Genomic DNA, 14,775 nt, shown 5'->3' on the forward strand with positions numbered 1-14,775 from the left:
AGGAGATTTGAGGAATAGCACACATGTTTGTGTGTATGTGTCTGTGCACAGTGCTATGGGTAAAACTGAGACAGGAGTAACTGTTCTCAAGCAACGACCCCCAAAGTACACATGGCTTTTGTTATATCTGGCTAGCTCAGTAACTATCCAAGTTATGGGGCGACAGGGGATCCTGTCTAGACCGGTTCTTTTGGCCTTGGGATTGGCAGAACATAGTACCAGAAAGCCTAATCATGGCCCAAATATCTCTGCATTTTTTTTTCCTGGTAGACAGTCAAGCTGGGTGGAAACTAAATCCCAAACAATTACCAAATAGTAATAAATGAGAAAATAAAAAGACAGCGAAGCCTTTCTTTGGTCCTTGATAGCTATGTTTTGGCCCTGAAGCTGTAGCATGGTATTTCTGAAGTAAACAGCTATGTGACAAAAACACAGTAGACAGCCTTTTTCAGTGGAACTGTCATCTCACTGTGTACATGTGTTTTCTAGTCTCAAACATGATCCTTTGATAGGAAGAACACAGCAACATATAACTGAAATAATTTATTTACCACTAGAGCACCACAAAAACCAGACATACATTGTGTTAAAATACAGTATAATTGGTCATCAAAACACATAACAGCTATTCTTATATTCCATTTTTTTAAAAAACCATGCCAACCATAAAATTGTACTGTCGATTAACACATACAATCTGCGGCCCCACCCATATGCTAACACACCCCTCCCTCCCTCTTCTTACCCCTCCCATGGCAATATTTATTAATAGAAATAAAGACCTGTAGACCCCACAGACTTTAAAAGAGAGAGAGAAAAAAGTTCAAGAAACCTTACAAAAGAGCAGTCAGTGCATTCAGATGGAGAGATAAAATCATACAGATCAAAACCGGTCATTTTGTCTGAGAGGAAAATATATGCAGAAATAGGGGGGGTGTTTATACAGAACTAACAGAAGAGTGGAAGGGGACAGAAAATGAACACACAGGCAAATCTGGGTTTGTGTTCCACGGGACACAAGAGCCATTCACCAGCACTTGTTGTCTGTCTTCTGGTTGGCAATTCCCTTTCCTCCATTTTCACGAATTTTGAGGGAAGTTCCCCAAATAAGTATACCATGTCAAAGACATTCTCTTTTTATTCATATCTCACTATGTTGCCCTTTGGGTAAGACCATAAATATTCCATAAAGTCAATATTCTGGTAAGACCATAAATACTGTTTTATAGATTAGCTTACATTTTGAAGCTAAGTAAGTGACAAAGCCCGTTGTCAGGTCTCACCTCTGAAAAATAGGACAACATATTTCCTTAAGCCAAAGCTAACCTCAGCCATAGAGTGTTCTCACCCAGATGAAAGGAAGAAAATTTGACAAAGGAGAATTTGGCTTGTGCCTTTTCAGCCTTCAAAGAATTTCTTTCAAGGCCTGAACTTCGGGGAAATGAATAAATTGACAATTGCTGGTCTGGACTTTTTTCCCATTTGAAAAACCCAATCCAAGGGCGTATCTCTCAATTCTCCCCAAGAAACCAAAAGCCCAATTAAATAAAAAGGTGCCTCACCCACCCCCCTTTAACTGTCTATGTTTTAACAGCAACAAAATTCCACAAATATATGGACTAAAGGAAGCTAGAGAAACTTTTCCTCACCCAGTCACCAGGGTTCTGAGTTCGGAGTCTTAAACCCTCTCTAACACTACGTTTGTGTTCAATTATCTGCATTGATACATAGCCATATTTCTGGGAGAAGCTTTGCCATCCAACCTGACTAGTTAGTACTGACATAGAAGAGATGGAGGAAGACTGTGGAACTCAAACATACCTTTTTGGTTTTGTTTGTTTGCTTTGTTTTTTGTCTTTTGGAAAAGAAAAGTAAGAGGGGAAAATGGAACCAGGTATCTTAGGTCATGAAATGGACAATACATAAAAGACAAGCAGAGGAGATAATTATTTTAAAAATGAGTTTGTAGTGCAAGTCAAAATCTAGGGGTTTTATTCAAAGGTACTGGCCAGCTAAAGGAAACAAACATACAATCTTCAAATGATCATTAAAAAAAAAAAAGTCAAATTTAAGTTCAATCTAAACCATAATCATTATTACAGAATATCAAAAATATGGTATGGATCTACATATTACATATAAAGTAGTTAATGTTTTGATTTAATAGTTTGTAAAAACAGATTTGCAGATGTGTTTTCAATTTTGCTGGCTTCTAGACCCATCTATTTTAATAGTATCAGTGTGATTACATATACCAAGACAAAGGAAAACACCTGTATCAGAGCTCTACAGACACTTCACGGTCCAAAGTATGACAATACACGTCAAAACAGGTCAACATTTCACTGGCTTGCTTAAACTGGCAAAGAACCATTTACAATTAAAAGAAAAAAAGGAATCTTCCAGATTCCCACTGACTCCAAATTTTTGTCGTTAACAGGCCTTCTCAGAGTATGGCCGTCCATGAAGCTTCTGCAAGCAGTTGGTGCACAGAACATCTTCTTGGGGTTTCTATCCTCCTCAGAGTTGCTCAGTCATATAAGGACTCATGGGGGCTTCATCCCTGTATGCCCTCCTGTTTTTCCAGCCTGTTTGAGTTCAAATTCCTTAAGTCATCCATGAGTTTGTGGCCAAGAATTTGGTTTCCACTTTATACACCTGTTTTGTTTTCCAAGGGCAGTGAAAAGTTCATTATATAGTAACACACAATAAATAACCCACTGATAGCTCAGAGAAAGGGACAGGGGAAGTGTGTACTGCAGAGCAATACAGAGGAACCAGGAGAAAGAAGCAGGGTTGAGGTGTGTGTGGGGGGGAAACAATACGTACAACTCCACCGAACGGATTTTCCTGTTTTGTTTTGTTTTTTTCTTTCACATAATTAACACTAACAAATTCTTCCAGTGTTTATTTTTTTCCATTAAAAAAAAAAAAAAGATGTTTTCTTTTGTGTCTCTCACAAAGTAGGTGAAATGCAGACTAAAGCCTTCCATGGTTTTGTTGTTGTTGCTGTAATCACAGATGCCAGTTTTAACAAACAGAACACAAGCTCGCAAAATATTTGAACTAGTACCGCTTTTTCTCCAATTTTCCTAAACACTGATGAATCAAAACTCCCTCGTGTCACGAACATCATCATCGTCATTGTCGTTGTCGTGTGTCATTGTCACCGTGATTTTCGTGCCGTGGCGTTTCTGAGGACCTTAGCTGCATTTACAAGACTTGACTATCATGTTGGAAAGTTGTTCGATCTTGGGTGTGTTGCCAATGTAGTAGAGGATGGTCAGTGGCTCCAGATCTTGAGACACACAGCAAGGGGAAGCAGAAGCTTCGGGATTTATGGTATTGTACAAACTGAGGACCTGAGTGACACAACACAGGGACACACACACAAGCAAGTGATTAGTTTCATTTATTTTATTTTTAAACTTTGTACTTACATGCATGTGTGTGCACCTGAAAGCAGGGGCCAGTGGTTGATGTTGGGTGTCTTCCTCAGTCTCTCTCTATATCTATCTATCTATCTATCTGTCTATCTACCTACCTACCTACCTATCTGTCTGTCATCTATCTATCTATTGATCAATCAATCTATCTATTAATAATTTATCATCTGTCTATTTATTATCTATCTATGTCTTTCTGCCTATCTATCATCTATCTGTCTGTCTATCATCTATTATCTCTGTTATCTATCATCTGTCTGTCTGATTGCCTATCTATCCATCTATCTACCCTTCTATTTATCTATCATCTATATATCTATTTTAGGCTGATCTCTCATGGAACCTGTAGCTCATTTGGCTATGTTGGCTTGGTCAGCAAATTCCAATTATCCTCCTGTCTCTGTCCCTCACATCTCTGAGGTTATAAGAATAAATCACCACATTAGCTTTTATGTGGTTGATGGTGATATGAACTCCAAGTTCTGATGCTTACAGCATTTTATCCATTGAGTCATCTCCTCGGCTTAGAGCTCAGGACCACTGAGTAGGCAATCTTAATTATTTTTTTCTTACCTCTAAATTATGGTCAGACTGGATTGGAACCTTAGTAATGACCAATTTAGACTTTTCCCACAGGATGCCTTTTGTTCTTTTTGTGCATATTAAACAAATGATTCCATAAAATGTCAGATTACACCAAATTGTTCAGTTAGCAGATTTTCCTAATTTTTTTTCAAATCATCTACTGGCCTTTGTTATACAAAGACCCCAGTCCTCCTGCTATTTGGCCTTGTTTCTATTTAAATTTGGAACCAAGGTTCCATGAATACCTATTTTACACTCCCACACTGGTTAAAGGCTTCTTGGGCTCAGGGACTTGACTAACTTTGTTTATGTTTGTAACTCTAGGAAGCTCTTGTCTGCACAGTATATGACTGATATGCTTGGGGACAAAATGACAAATAGAAGGATAAACTATCCCATTGAAGTTCTTGTAAGAACTATAATCTATACTCGGGTATAGAAAGGATGTCTGCCTGCATCAGGATAACTTCCTGTTAAATGTCTCCACAGGCCAATGAAATGTCACAGTTTCATTTTCAAAAAATGCTTTTACTTACCCTGACTTATAATTACAGTGATGTAAAGAATGGAGGAGAAAGCAGCATGAAAGCCACATGGAGTCTTTGTTTCATCACACTTTGATACAAAGTCTTCCTTTGTAGCCCACACTATACAACAGACCAGGCTGGCCTTGAACTCACTATATAGTTCAAGCTGGCCTTAAACCCACAATCCTCCTGCCTAATGTATGGTTTCAATTGTTCACTTTCTTCTATTTTGCTTAAAACAATAATAGTAACTAACCATCCATTAACATTCCTCATGCTAAATGGGGATGGCTAAGCTTAAGAACTAAATACCAAGTCCTCCAATAGAAGACAAAGTGCTGTACATAGTTCTGCAGTTTTGTCCCAGTCTCCACCACAGGAGTGAGTGGCTCTTGTTGATGGAAGTGTGTAGGTTACCCAGTGATGACAGTGACATTTCTAAGGATGCCATTAATGTGTTAGTCAAACAAGTGACCTTTTCCTCGAGATTCCCTGGGATGTTTTCAACTGAGGACAAGAGACCTCTTGAGCGCAGCAACACTGACTACTTTATTAGGCTACCTCTGGCTTCTTGGGGAACTGTCCAAACCACATATTTGTGACCATGACAGTTATTCTTCCTCCTCCTTGAAAAACAAGCCTGGCCCCAGCCCTCACACACTCCCTCTGTGTATCAGGGAGAATTACATTTCAACTTGGCAGCCCAGCCCTGCCCGAGTTACAGCTACTGCTGTCGCAGTCCAGATGAAGCAGGCTGGCCAGAGAGCTCAGACAAAGGGACAGGCATGAGCCAGCTTCCCTCACATGGCCAAGCACGTGGTCACCCCTGAGTACCAAGCCTACAGGGGCACTGGGAAAATGACTGGAGGAGGGGAAGCCATGTTTGTCCATTTCAATTCCAGTCCAGGCAGGCATTTATAAGTAAATAGACCTCACGTTCCACTAATGCATAATTTTTCATAAGCAGGAAGAACCATTTTTATAACACAGATTGCCTAAAATAATTGATAACCCCCCCAACTCTTGAATTCAGTCAGCCAAATGCGATCTGCTGGCAGCAGACTCGTTTTCCTACCCTGCAGTGAAGGCAATGCTTCTAATGCCTCTTTAATAAGGAGATTTACAGAGGCATAAAGAGCAGAACAGAAACCTCTACTTGCTGCCACATTTTAGGAATTCAGCTCAGAAAGATGGAGCAATGGGGACTGGGTTATAAAACAAACAGGGCTACAATCCAACCTCTGGGCTATCACTGGTTTCACTTTCATCTTGGGCAAGGCACCCACACAATCTAAATCTAATTTCTTTGTTTTTAGGAAAATTCTGTTTGAACAAGACCAAATCTAAAGTTCTTCCCATCTTTAAAAATTCTACACCACGTGCCACAAAGAGGAAACTCATGGATTAATATATCAGTATATAGAGAAAATTTGTGCTCATCTGGGCTAGGGATGCATGGGATCCACTCTTTGATCTTCTTGCTGAGTTAGCCCTCTGTCCTCATTAAAGAAACTGGATAAAATATTTAGCCAAGTGTTCACTTTTGGTCCTAATCATAAAGATTTAGAGAGAAGGGTGTGGTAGTACACGCCTATAATCCCAACACTTGAGAGACAGAAGCAGAAGGAAGGTCATAAATTCAAGGCCAGCCTAATCTACATAGTGAGCCTCAGGACAACCAAGGCTACACAATGAGATCTGTATCAACAAAAGCAACCACCAACAAATGAAGTTTTAGAGATATTCACCTTAAATATATATGTGTATTTCACAACAACTGTTGAGTTTGGCATTGTTATTATTATCATTGTCATTATCATTACTGACTGAGGTATGAGTAGGAGAGGCAAATAATTCAGATACTTACTTTGGTGTGCTGAGTGTCTGAACTCCATAGATACGGACATGCCCCAGCACAGAAGTTGGCATTATACCCTTTGGGTTCATGGATCCATTTCCACCCAAGATCCCTCTTGAAATCAATGTAAAGAGGGCGGAGGCAGCAATTATCCTGCACATTTCTGTTAAAAGAAGAAAAGTTGATTTCGCATGCATCTCACCCTGAGTCAGAAAACTGAGTCATTCACTCATTCCACTTACAGCAAACACTATGAGACTGGCCTTGATGTCTCTCTTGTCATCCCACATCAACAGTGCAATACCACAATGAGTCCCTGGACTACTTTCCAGTATGTATTCTATACCCTGGCCTTCTTGTCTGTGACCTAGAAAATCAATATTCATCTTCAATGAACTAAGAGTAAACAAGAAGACAGTAGAGAGGGACAGTGTCCATCCTGCTGAACAGCTGCCATCTAGCCTCTACTGCTATTTTGTGCACACAATAAATAAAGTACAAAAGATATTTTCAGAGAGCCCATAGAGGCATTTCCCTTTGAGAACTTATCCTATGCTTTATCACTTGTTACTATATCAAGAAGTGAGTCAGAGTTCAAGAAATATCAAGTCTTGTTGCCATAATCACTGTCTTTGCTGACCAAAATATCCTCTTCTGTCTGTGATCTATGACATGGTGAACACCTCATGAATGGTACTCTGCCCCTGATATACAACTTCCAAAACAAGAAGTCCTCCCCCTACAAGGAGCACCAAAGCCCATGAATCTTCCCCTTCAAGAATTCACACATAAATGACAAATAAATTCTTGCAGACAAAGGTATGGTCATCACCCTTCTTCTGCCATCTTATTTCTACATCTCAGAAAGAAATCAAACCTCAGGTGAAGAATTCCTATAATGATGGATCTTACTGATCTAGCCAAAACCTCAAGGAAACTTGCATTTACTTTGTGGGCAAAGAGCTATCAGAACTTATCAGAACCCAAGCACATTAGAGAGACTTGTAGGAAACACTCAGGGCTAGTTTTCTCTTTTCACACCTGGTTCACTGATAGAGAGCTAGAACCACAGCAGGGAAGGAACTGTTGAAAGTCTTCAAGAAGCATCAATGATATGGCTGCCTAAACAAGACCCAAACAAGGACACCAATTGACATGCCAGCAAGGATGGGGTAAATGTCACAGGGCCCTTCTCCCAGATACAGACCTATAGGCCATTAAGGATGGCTAAGAGATGAAGAGTTAGCCTTCTCCAGAGATGCACCCCCTAATTGGTTATCCAACACAAAGTGATCAGCCAAAACATATATAAATAAGCAACACTAATTGGAGTCAAAAAGTTGCATCTATGTATTTATTTGTGTGGCTGCTGCGTGCGTGTGTAACAATAATAACTGAAGAAAAAGAGACCATGAAATTTGGATAGAGCATGGGATAAAAGTGAGGGGTTGTAGGGAGGAAGTGATGTACTATAAAAAATAAAATATTTTTAGAAATTCTTTGGAGAGAATGCTGCCATGAAATCCAAAGGCTTTACTATCCCTGTCCTTGAGCAATGACTTCAATTCAGGTCAATATATGAAGAAGAAAGCATAGGCAATGCAAGAGTTGGCAGTTGCAATCATCTGTTTTTATTTTCATTTCTTTACCTAAAGCAATAGGCGGCATCCAAAGCACGCTTCTTGCGCCGGTTGGACTGTTGAGACTCCAGTCTGTAGGAGGGCAACAACATTAGCAGGAGATGTGGGGTCTTCCCACTGTTTTTTTTCCTAGTGGACTTTATAGTTTTCTGATCACCACTGGTATATGTGGAGGTGCCATCAATACCTTGAAAAGATGCATTTGGGTAATAAACATTTAGCTTTACCTTTGTCAAATATAAGCAGCAACATTTATACAATATAGTTTCCTCATGCACACAGTCACAAACAACAGTGATGACTATTGCAGCTGCACTGACTGGCTATCATCATTCCCCACAGAAGCAGATATGGCACAATGGGCCTCGCACAAGGGACAATGAACACATCTGAATGGGCCTCTTGTCCAGGGGCAGTTCTGTTGAAGGCATGGCTGTTACTGGGAAAAGTCACTACAAAAAGTCTTTGACCTATGGTCCAAGGGCAATCTAGGCAGTTTATTTTAGTTCATCCTCAGTGTGGGCTATGTTCAAACTCTCAGCAACAGAGCACACAGCCATAGAGCATGCCTTGTCGCCTGCTGGTTCCCTCTTTTCCAGAGACCGTCAACCCAGAGACTTTCCTAATGAGCATAACCTGAGTGCAGCTAAACGGCCGTGAACTTGGTTCAAGTGAAACAGGAGTCACCCTTACCTAATGCTATTTTGGGAAGCTGCTCAGAAAGAGCTTTTTCATTTACTTTATGGCATCCTCAACACTTTTCTGATTCCATCTGAGATTTAGAAACTCAAGCCCCCTAAACATGCTCGGGAGAGTGCCAGTTTAAGCATTTAATCTCCACTCAGAGAATCTCAGTTAGGTCAGAGACCAAAATAAATCTCTACCCCTTCAGGGAGTGTTTTTCCATGACCATGGGCTGCTGGGGATTGCTAAAAGTGGACTGAGGTCCCAGGTGAGGTTATGAGGAAAGGATGGCAGATGCCACAACAGTGTTTACCATGGACTTCCCTTTCACCTTCTCACCCAATAGTTCACTGTCTTGTAAGTCAAATGACTTGAACCCTCGACACCTTTATTCACTCTGTATATTGATGAACTCAACTCCAAGGTGAGCAGGGGAAATGAGAGCCCCATTCTGTGTTTATTAGCTGCCACTGAAATCTGGTAGGGAAGCCACTTGCAATAGTGGGTGCAGGCTAGAAAGTGGTGGTTCGTCCTGACACCTGGAAGGTAAGGTACAGAGACTGAGATGGGGGACCATTCTTGTCTTTGATGAAATGTACTTGTTGGTGCTTGAAATTTTGCTTCTGGGGTTCGAAATGGATTTCCTTGAATCCTGCTATTGACTTCAATCATCTCAGCAGGTAGGAAGCTGACTTGCTTAGTTAGAGTGAGGAATAAAGGCTTCACAGACCAATAGTTTACAGTTTTATCACTAGGCAACAAGCAGTGAAAATCTGGAGTCTATTCCTTCCTTCCAATCCTTTCCATTAAAAAGGAAATATTTGCATTTTTAAATTATGTATATGTGTGGATTCCCAGAGCTTGGCCTGCCTGGTGCTTAATTGTGGATCTCTGTATCTGTATGATATCTGTATCTGTATGAAAGGTCTGTGATGACAGGTTGGATAGTCACCAATCTGATTATAGAGGAAGGCCAGTTCAGGCACCCTCTCCACTATTGCTAGGAGTCTTAGCTGAGATCACCCTTGTGAATTCCTGGGAATTTCACCAGCACCATAGCTCTTTCATTGCTCTCCCACTTTGTCCCTCCCCCAACTTGACCATCCCATTCCCTCATGTTCCTAGCCTTTACTGCTCCCCACCACCCACAGTTTACCCAGGAGATCTCATCTAATTCCCCTTCCCAGGGTTATCCATGAAGAGAGGAAGTAGGGAATACATGAGCAAGGAAGGTCAAGATCATGATGGAGAAATGTACAGAGGCAGGAGAACCAAGCTGCTGGGAACTCATGACCTCTAGACCCACAGCCGTGGTGCCTCCAGGGGACTGAACTAAGCCCTCTACATGTGGGAGACAGTTGTGTATCTTGGTGTACCTGAGGGGCCCTGGCAGTAGGACCAGGATCTATCGCTGATGCATGAGCTAGTTTGTGGGAACTGATTCCCTATGGTAGGATGCCATGCTTACCCTGCAAGGAGGGGGGAGGGGCTTGGTCCTGTCTCAACTTAATGGGCCAGGTTTTATTGACTCCTCATGGGAGCCCTTACCACTCATGGGAGTGGATGGGGAATGGGCTGGGAGAGAGGCAGGGAATGGGCAGGAGGTGGGATGGGAGGGAGAACTGTGATTGGAATGTCAAATGAAATTAAAATAAATAAAAAATTATGCACATGTGTGAGTGTATGAACTTAAGTACAGGTGTCCTTGGAGAACAGAAGAGGTAGCCAGATTCCCCTGCAGAGGGAATTTTAAGCAGTTGTTAGCTCCCTGGTGTGGGTGCTGGGTACTGAACTTAGATCCTTTGCAAGAGTAGTGCCTGCTCCTAACCACTGAGCCACCTCTCCAGGCACACTTTTCTACTTTCTTCTCTCTTCCACCAAGCCAGTCCCACCCATCCTCAAACAATGCCATTTTCACATGCAAGCTGACATCACCCCTCAGAAGACATCCTCCCAGTGAGGATGAAGCTTCCATTACCTGCAAATCTGGCTTCGAGCTCTTCACTTTTATTCGGGATGATGTAATTATTAGATGGCACAAAGGTACAGCAGGGGCAGTGTAAGCTTATCTTAAATCCCAGGTTCCTGTCTGCAAAACATTAAGTTAAGGAAGTCATTTGTACATGTGTCTAAGTCTGCAGTCAGTTCATAAGCTGTCCAGACCACATCTAGGGAGAGAACAAGAAAGAACTTTGTAACCTTTGTGGTGAAGCCATTCGTGCACGGCATCCGTCACGTCAAAGGAGAGCCATTCCCCCTCAGCTCTCGTTTTCACAACCTTACTATCAATGTAGCGCTGGGTTGGAGATGTTAAGTCTTTGGATTTGAGGATCTAGAGAGGGGAAAGAACATGAGAAACCACTCAGCCGGACACTGACAGAATGACTGAACCCAAATCAACCACAGTATTCCAAGTCATTGTTGACAGTTAGCGCCAAGTCTGTATTCATGCATTGGCATCCCGACAGTGTGGTTCCATATGTGACACATAACAACAGGCCATTTGCTCTGAAAAGTGTAACTGTGAAATCTATTGCGTGTGCTGACAGAAGCTCTGTAAGAATCTGCCATAATTTTTTTTTTTTTTTTTTTTTTAATGCTATGAAGTGACTTTGTTGTTCTGTCTCTGCACTTCTTTGATTTGGGGATCTTGGAGATGATGGTTCAGTTCAGAAGACCACTCCCTCCCTCCCAAGTCCCTGGATTATAAATCCTTAAGATATGTGGCCCTGCTTTTGAGTTAAACCGCTTGCTGGGTTTTGACTCTCAGTGTGATTTGTGATTGGTGGTGAAATCCTGCATCCTGCCATCTCAGAAGAACTTCTGGCAGGAGCAGTGTGGCACTGTGTGCCAGTGAGAGTCTGAACGGATCCATCTGAGCACTGAGACTTCAGGAAGATAGAAAAGGAGCTGTGACAGGACACTCTGTGGTTTCAACGGGAAGTGTACATCTGAGGTGGTTTCTACAACTCTCTTTTAAAATGATCATATTTTATGAACAAATCTGTGACCCTAAATCTCCCGGAGCTCTAGTGAATCCTACGCTATGTACAGCCCATGGCTTGCATTTCAGTGGTACTTGAGGGCTCAAGCCGTGGTGTTTTATACAGATCTTCGTAGTTCCCAGTCTAATTTTGAAGGTGTTTTCCTACTTAGGGATTTGGTTCCTCCAGTAAATTCATAAGCTTCTCTGATCATGGGGTCATGCCATCAACTTGACAACATTTCAAAGAGGAACACTCTACTGATTCAACAGCTACTAAATGACTCTAGAGATATCTAGTTGATACATTTTTTTCCCTGGTAAGCTGCAAAACGAAAACATATTACCAACTAGTTGTTAATGCATCCCTCCCTGACCTACATACACACACACACAAACACATTATGTCTTCACAGTTTGCTTGAGATAATGTGGCAACAAATGCTTCCTGGGATATTTGGGGTTAGAGTAGATTCACCCTCCCCCCCCCCCCCAGAGTTAAGGAAGTAGTATGAAGAAGAAAGAAGCAACACCTGGGGCTGTAGCTTGGTGGGGGTGGCGGAGTGCTTGCCTAGCCTCCAGGAGGTCCTGAGTTACATCCCCAGACTAGAGAAGGGAGGGGAAAGGGATGGAAGGAGGGAGGGAGGGAAAAAGGAGGGGAGGGAAGAACAAAGAGGGCTGGAGGGAGGAGGGAGGGATAGGGGAAAAGAAAAATGGTACAAAAGGAAATAAAAACAAAGTCATAAAGAGAAGGGAAAGGAAGAAGGATGGAGAAAAGAAGAAAAATGGAAAGGAAGGAAGGGGAAGAAGGGGAAGGGAAGAGAAAATGGAAAGGAAAGGAAAGAAGACTCGTAATTTACATGCTTAGGTACCCCCCTGAACTTTAGATAAATTTATGGCACAGGCCTGCCCCATGGATGAGCCCCACTAGATGGAAGAGTGTGGGATAATCGTGTCCCTGTAATAGGCAAGAAGTTCTTTTCACTAAAGACCAAAAGATGTGACTTCAGGGCCGGGTACAGTGGACTCTGGGCTTGTCACACTCTATTTGGTTTAATTTAATCCTCCAATGATTCCTATAAAGTAGATTAAGCAAATGGAAAAGTGAGGGAGGAGTCAAAGCCCACCCCACTCCCAAGCCATTGAACCATGTTGCTATGACAATCAGAGTGGGACCATGGGGTCACAACCACTTTTCATAGGGTAGGATTTATTCAATAATCGAAGCAAATATCTTTGGCCATGATTATACTGACTCTTGATGCTGGCAGAAGGCAGACCTAGACGAGGCTGATGAAAAACACTAACAGCATCTGTGAGTCCTGTAGGGATGAGAGGCTGACTTGTCAAAGGAGATACAACTTACCCAGCTGAGAATAAATGGCACAATGTGCCCAATATGGGAAAGAATATGAAACAATAGTGGACATGGAATTCCATCTCCTTCCCTTACTAGCAAACAGTTCAGAGCATGCCCAGACTCATCCTTCTGCTTTGGGTTTTTCTCCTAGAATGTCTTCCCTTAGGTGGTGTATTATTATATGGTAATGTGCATATTTTCTGTTAATAGTTTATTCATCTTGATGTAATTAACAGTTTGGAATACTACCCAGAACAAAAACTCATTTTCATTGTTGAAATAATTACATATAAATTACATTTTATATGATTATCTGATACTATGATAGAAAGGTTTATATTATAAATCTTGCATATCAAATTAAGTGTACATTAAATATACATGACACGTGTATGTGATTCTATCTACACAAACACACACTCACATGCATATACATAATATCAAGTCTCACTTAGGACAAGAATATCGTGACCTCATTAATCAATTGAAAGGAAAACACATACTAGCACACTGATAAAAATGTTTTATTCTCATTACACTTCTGTACACGTGTGAGTGTGTGTGGAAGCACGTGTGTCATGGTAGTGTGGCTTCAGAGCACAGGAGTTGGTTCCCACTACCACTGCGTGGGTCTCAGGGAGGGGCTCAGGTCAGCAGGCTTGCTGGCAGCCATCTTTGTCTGCAAGCCACCCACCAGCCCACTGATGGGACTTCTTTACTGGATGTAGCAATAAATGTATATTGTACTGATTTACAGCAAAGGAACTCTGGCTTTTTCTGTTGTGAGTCCACTGCAGAGTTAGGGTTGGGGCTTCCTCAACCACAGAGCATTGGAAGACCCAGTCAATGGAAACACACTTTTTTTTTTCTTTTTCTTTTTTTAAATCGGAGAAGGGCCTGCTGGATTGTTTTTGTACAGGTTTCAGAGTCATGAAAAGGTCACGTGTTGATAACCCCAAGAAAAACAGGAGGCCCTGTAATTCTGAGACAGAGAAGGGATAATTTTCTTTCTGCTTCAGTGTCTTGAACTCTCCAGACAAGGATTTCTTAAAGTCACTTGCAGTCCTGACTCCACTCTTCTCCCATCCTTAGCAGAAACAGGAAACAGCTGTTTCTCATCACTCAGAGGAGAGTCCTCAGGCTCCTGAAGACTCTCATTAAGTCCCCCTCACCATGCCTGTTTTCTCTCTCTAAGCTAAATAAACGGAGTTCCTTTAGAACAAGTACAGAGGGGCAGACTCCCAAACCTTTAATCACTGAGTGGCCAACAAGGACCGACGGTGCTTTTCAAAAGTGTCCTTCCACAGCTTTCATGATTCCCCCACGGAACTGTCTCAAAGAGTGTCTAATCACAACTCCTCATGCAGTCTTCACTTCATAGCTACCTTCAAAAGCTACAGGTGCCACTCCTCCAATTCCTCATTTATTCCCACATGTCAGCATGTTAAATTAAGTCTAATTAAGTCTAATTAAGAAGATGCGGAGTATGCGGAGTCGACCTGATGCCTCAGCCCACTGGTCCTTTCTTGCATTCAAGAAGTCACAAAATGTGCTGGGGAGATAGTTCCAGCAGTAAAGTACCTGTCCTTCAAACATGGGGTTCTGAGTTCAGATCCCCAGGGATCACCTGAAAAGTCGGGCATGTAAGCATGTATTTGTAATTACAGTACAAGAGTAGAGGCAGGAGGATTT

General features: G+C 41.8%; 1 protein-coding gene across 2 annotated transcripts in view; it reads right to left on the reverse strand.

The window, feature by feature from the left end:
- Positions 1 to 528: 528 nt before the first annotated feature.
- Positions 529 to 14,775, reverse strand: part of Tgfb2 (transforming growth factor beta 2) — an 80,828-nt gene continuing 66,581 nt past the window's right edge. For both annotated transcript variants that reach the window (XM_051186521.1, XM_051186522.1), the window contains 5 exons: positions 10,940 to 11,072; positions 10,719 to 10,829; positions 8,066 to 8,243; positions 6,426 to 6,579; positions 529 to 3,362 (listed from right to left, as the gene is read on the reverse strand). In XM_051186521.1, coding sequence (XP_051042478.1) covers positions 3,204 to 3,362; positions 6,426 to 6,579; positions 8,066 to 8,243; positions 10,719 to 10,829; positions 10,940 to 11,072 — 735 coding nt within the window. In that variant the 3' untranslated portion in view covers positions 529 to 3,203. The remainder of the gene's footprint in view (positions 3,363 to 6,425; positions 6,580 to 8,065; positions 8,244 to 10,718; positions 10,830 to 10,939; positions 11,073 to 14,775) is intronic.

Source organism: Phodopus roborovskii, unplaced genomic scaffold (assembly GCF_943737965.1).
Source record: "Phodopus roborovskii unplaced genomic scaffold, PHOROB, whole genome shotgun sequence".
NCBI classification, from domain to species: Eukaryota; Metazoa; Chordata; class Mammalia; order Rodentia; family Cricetidae; genus Phodopus; species Phodopus roborovskii.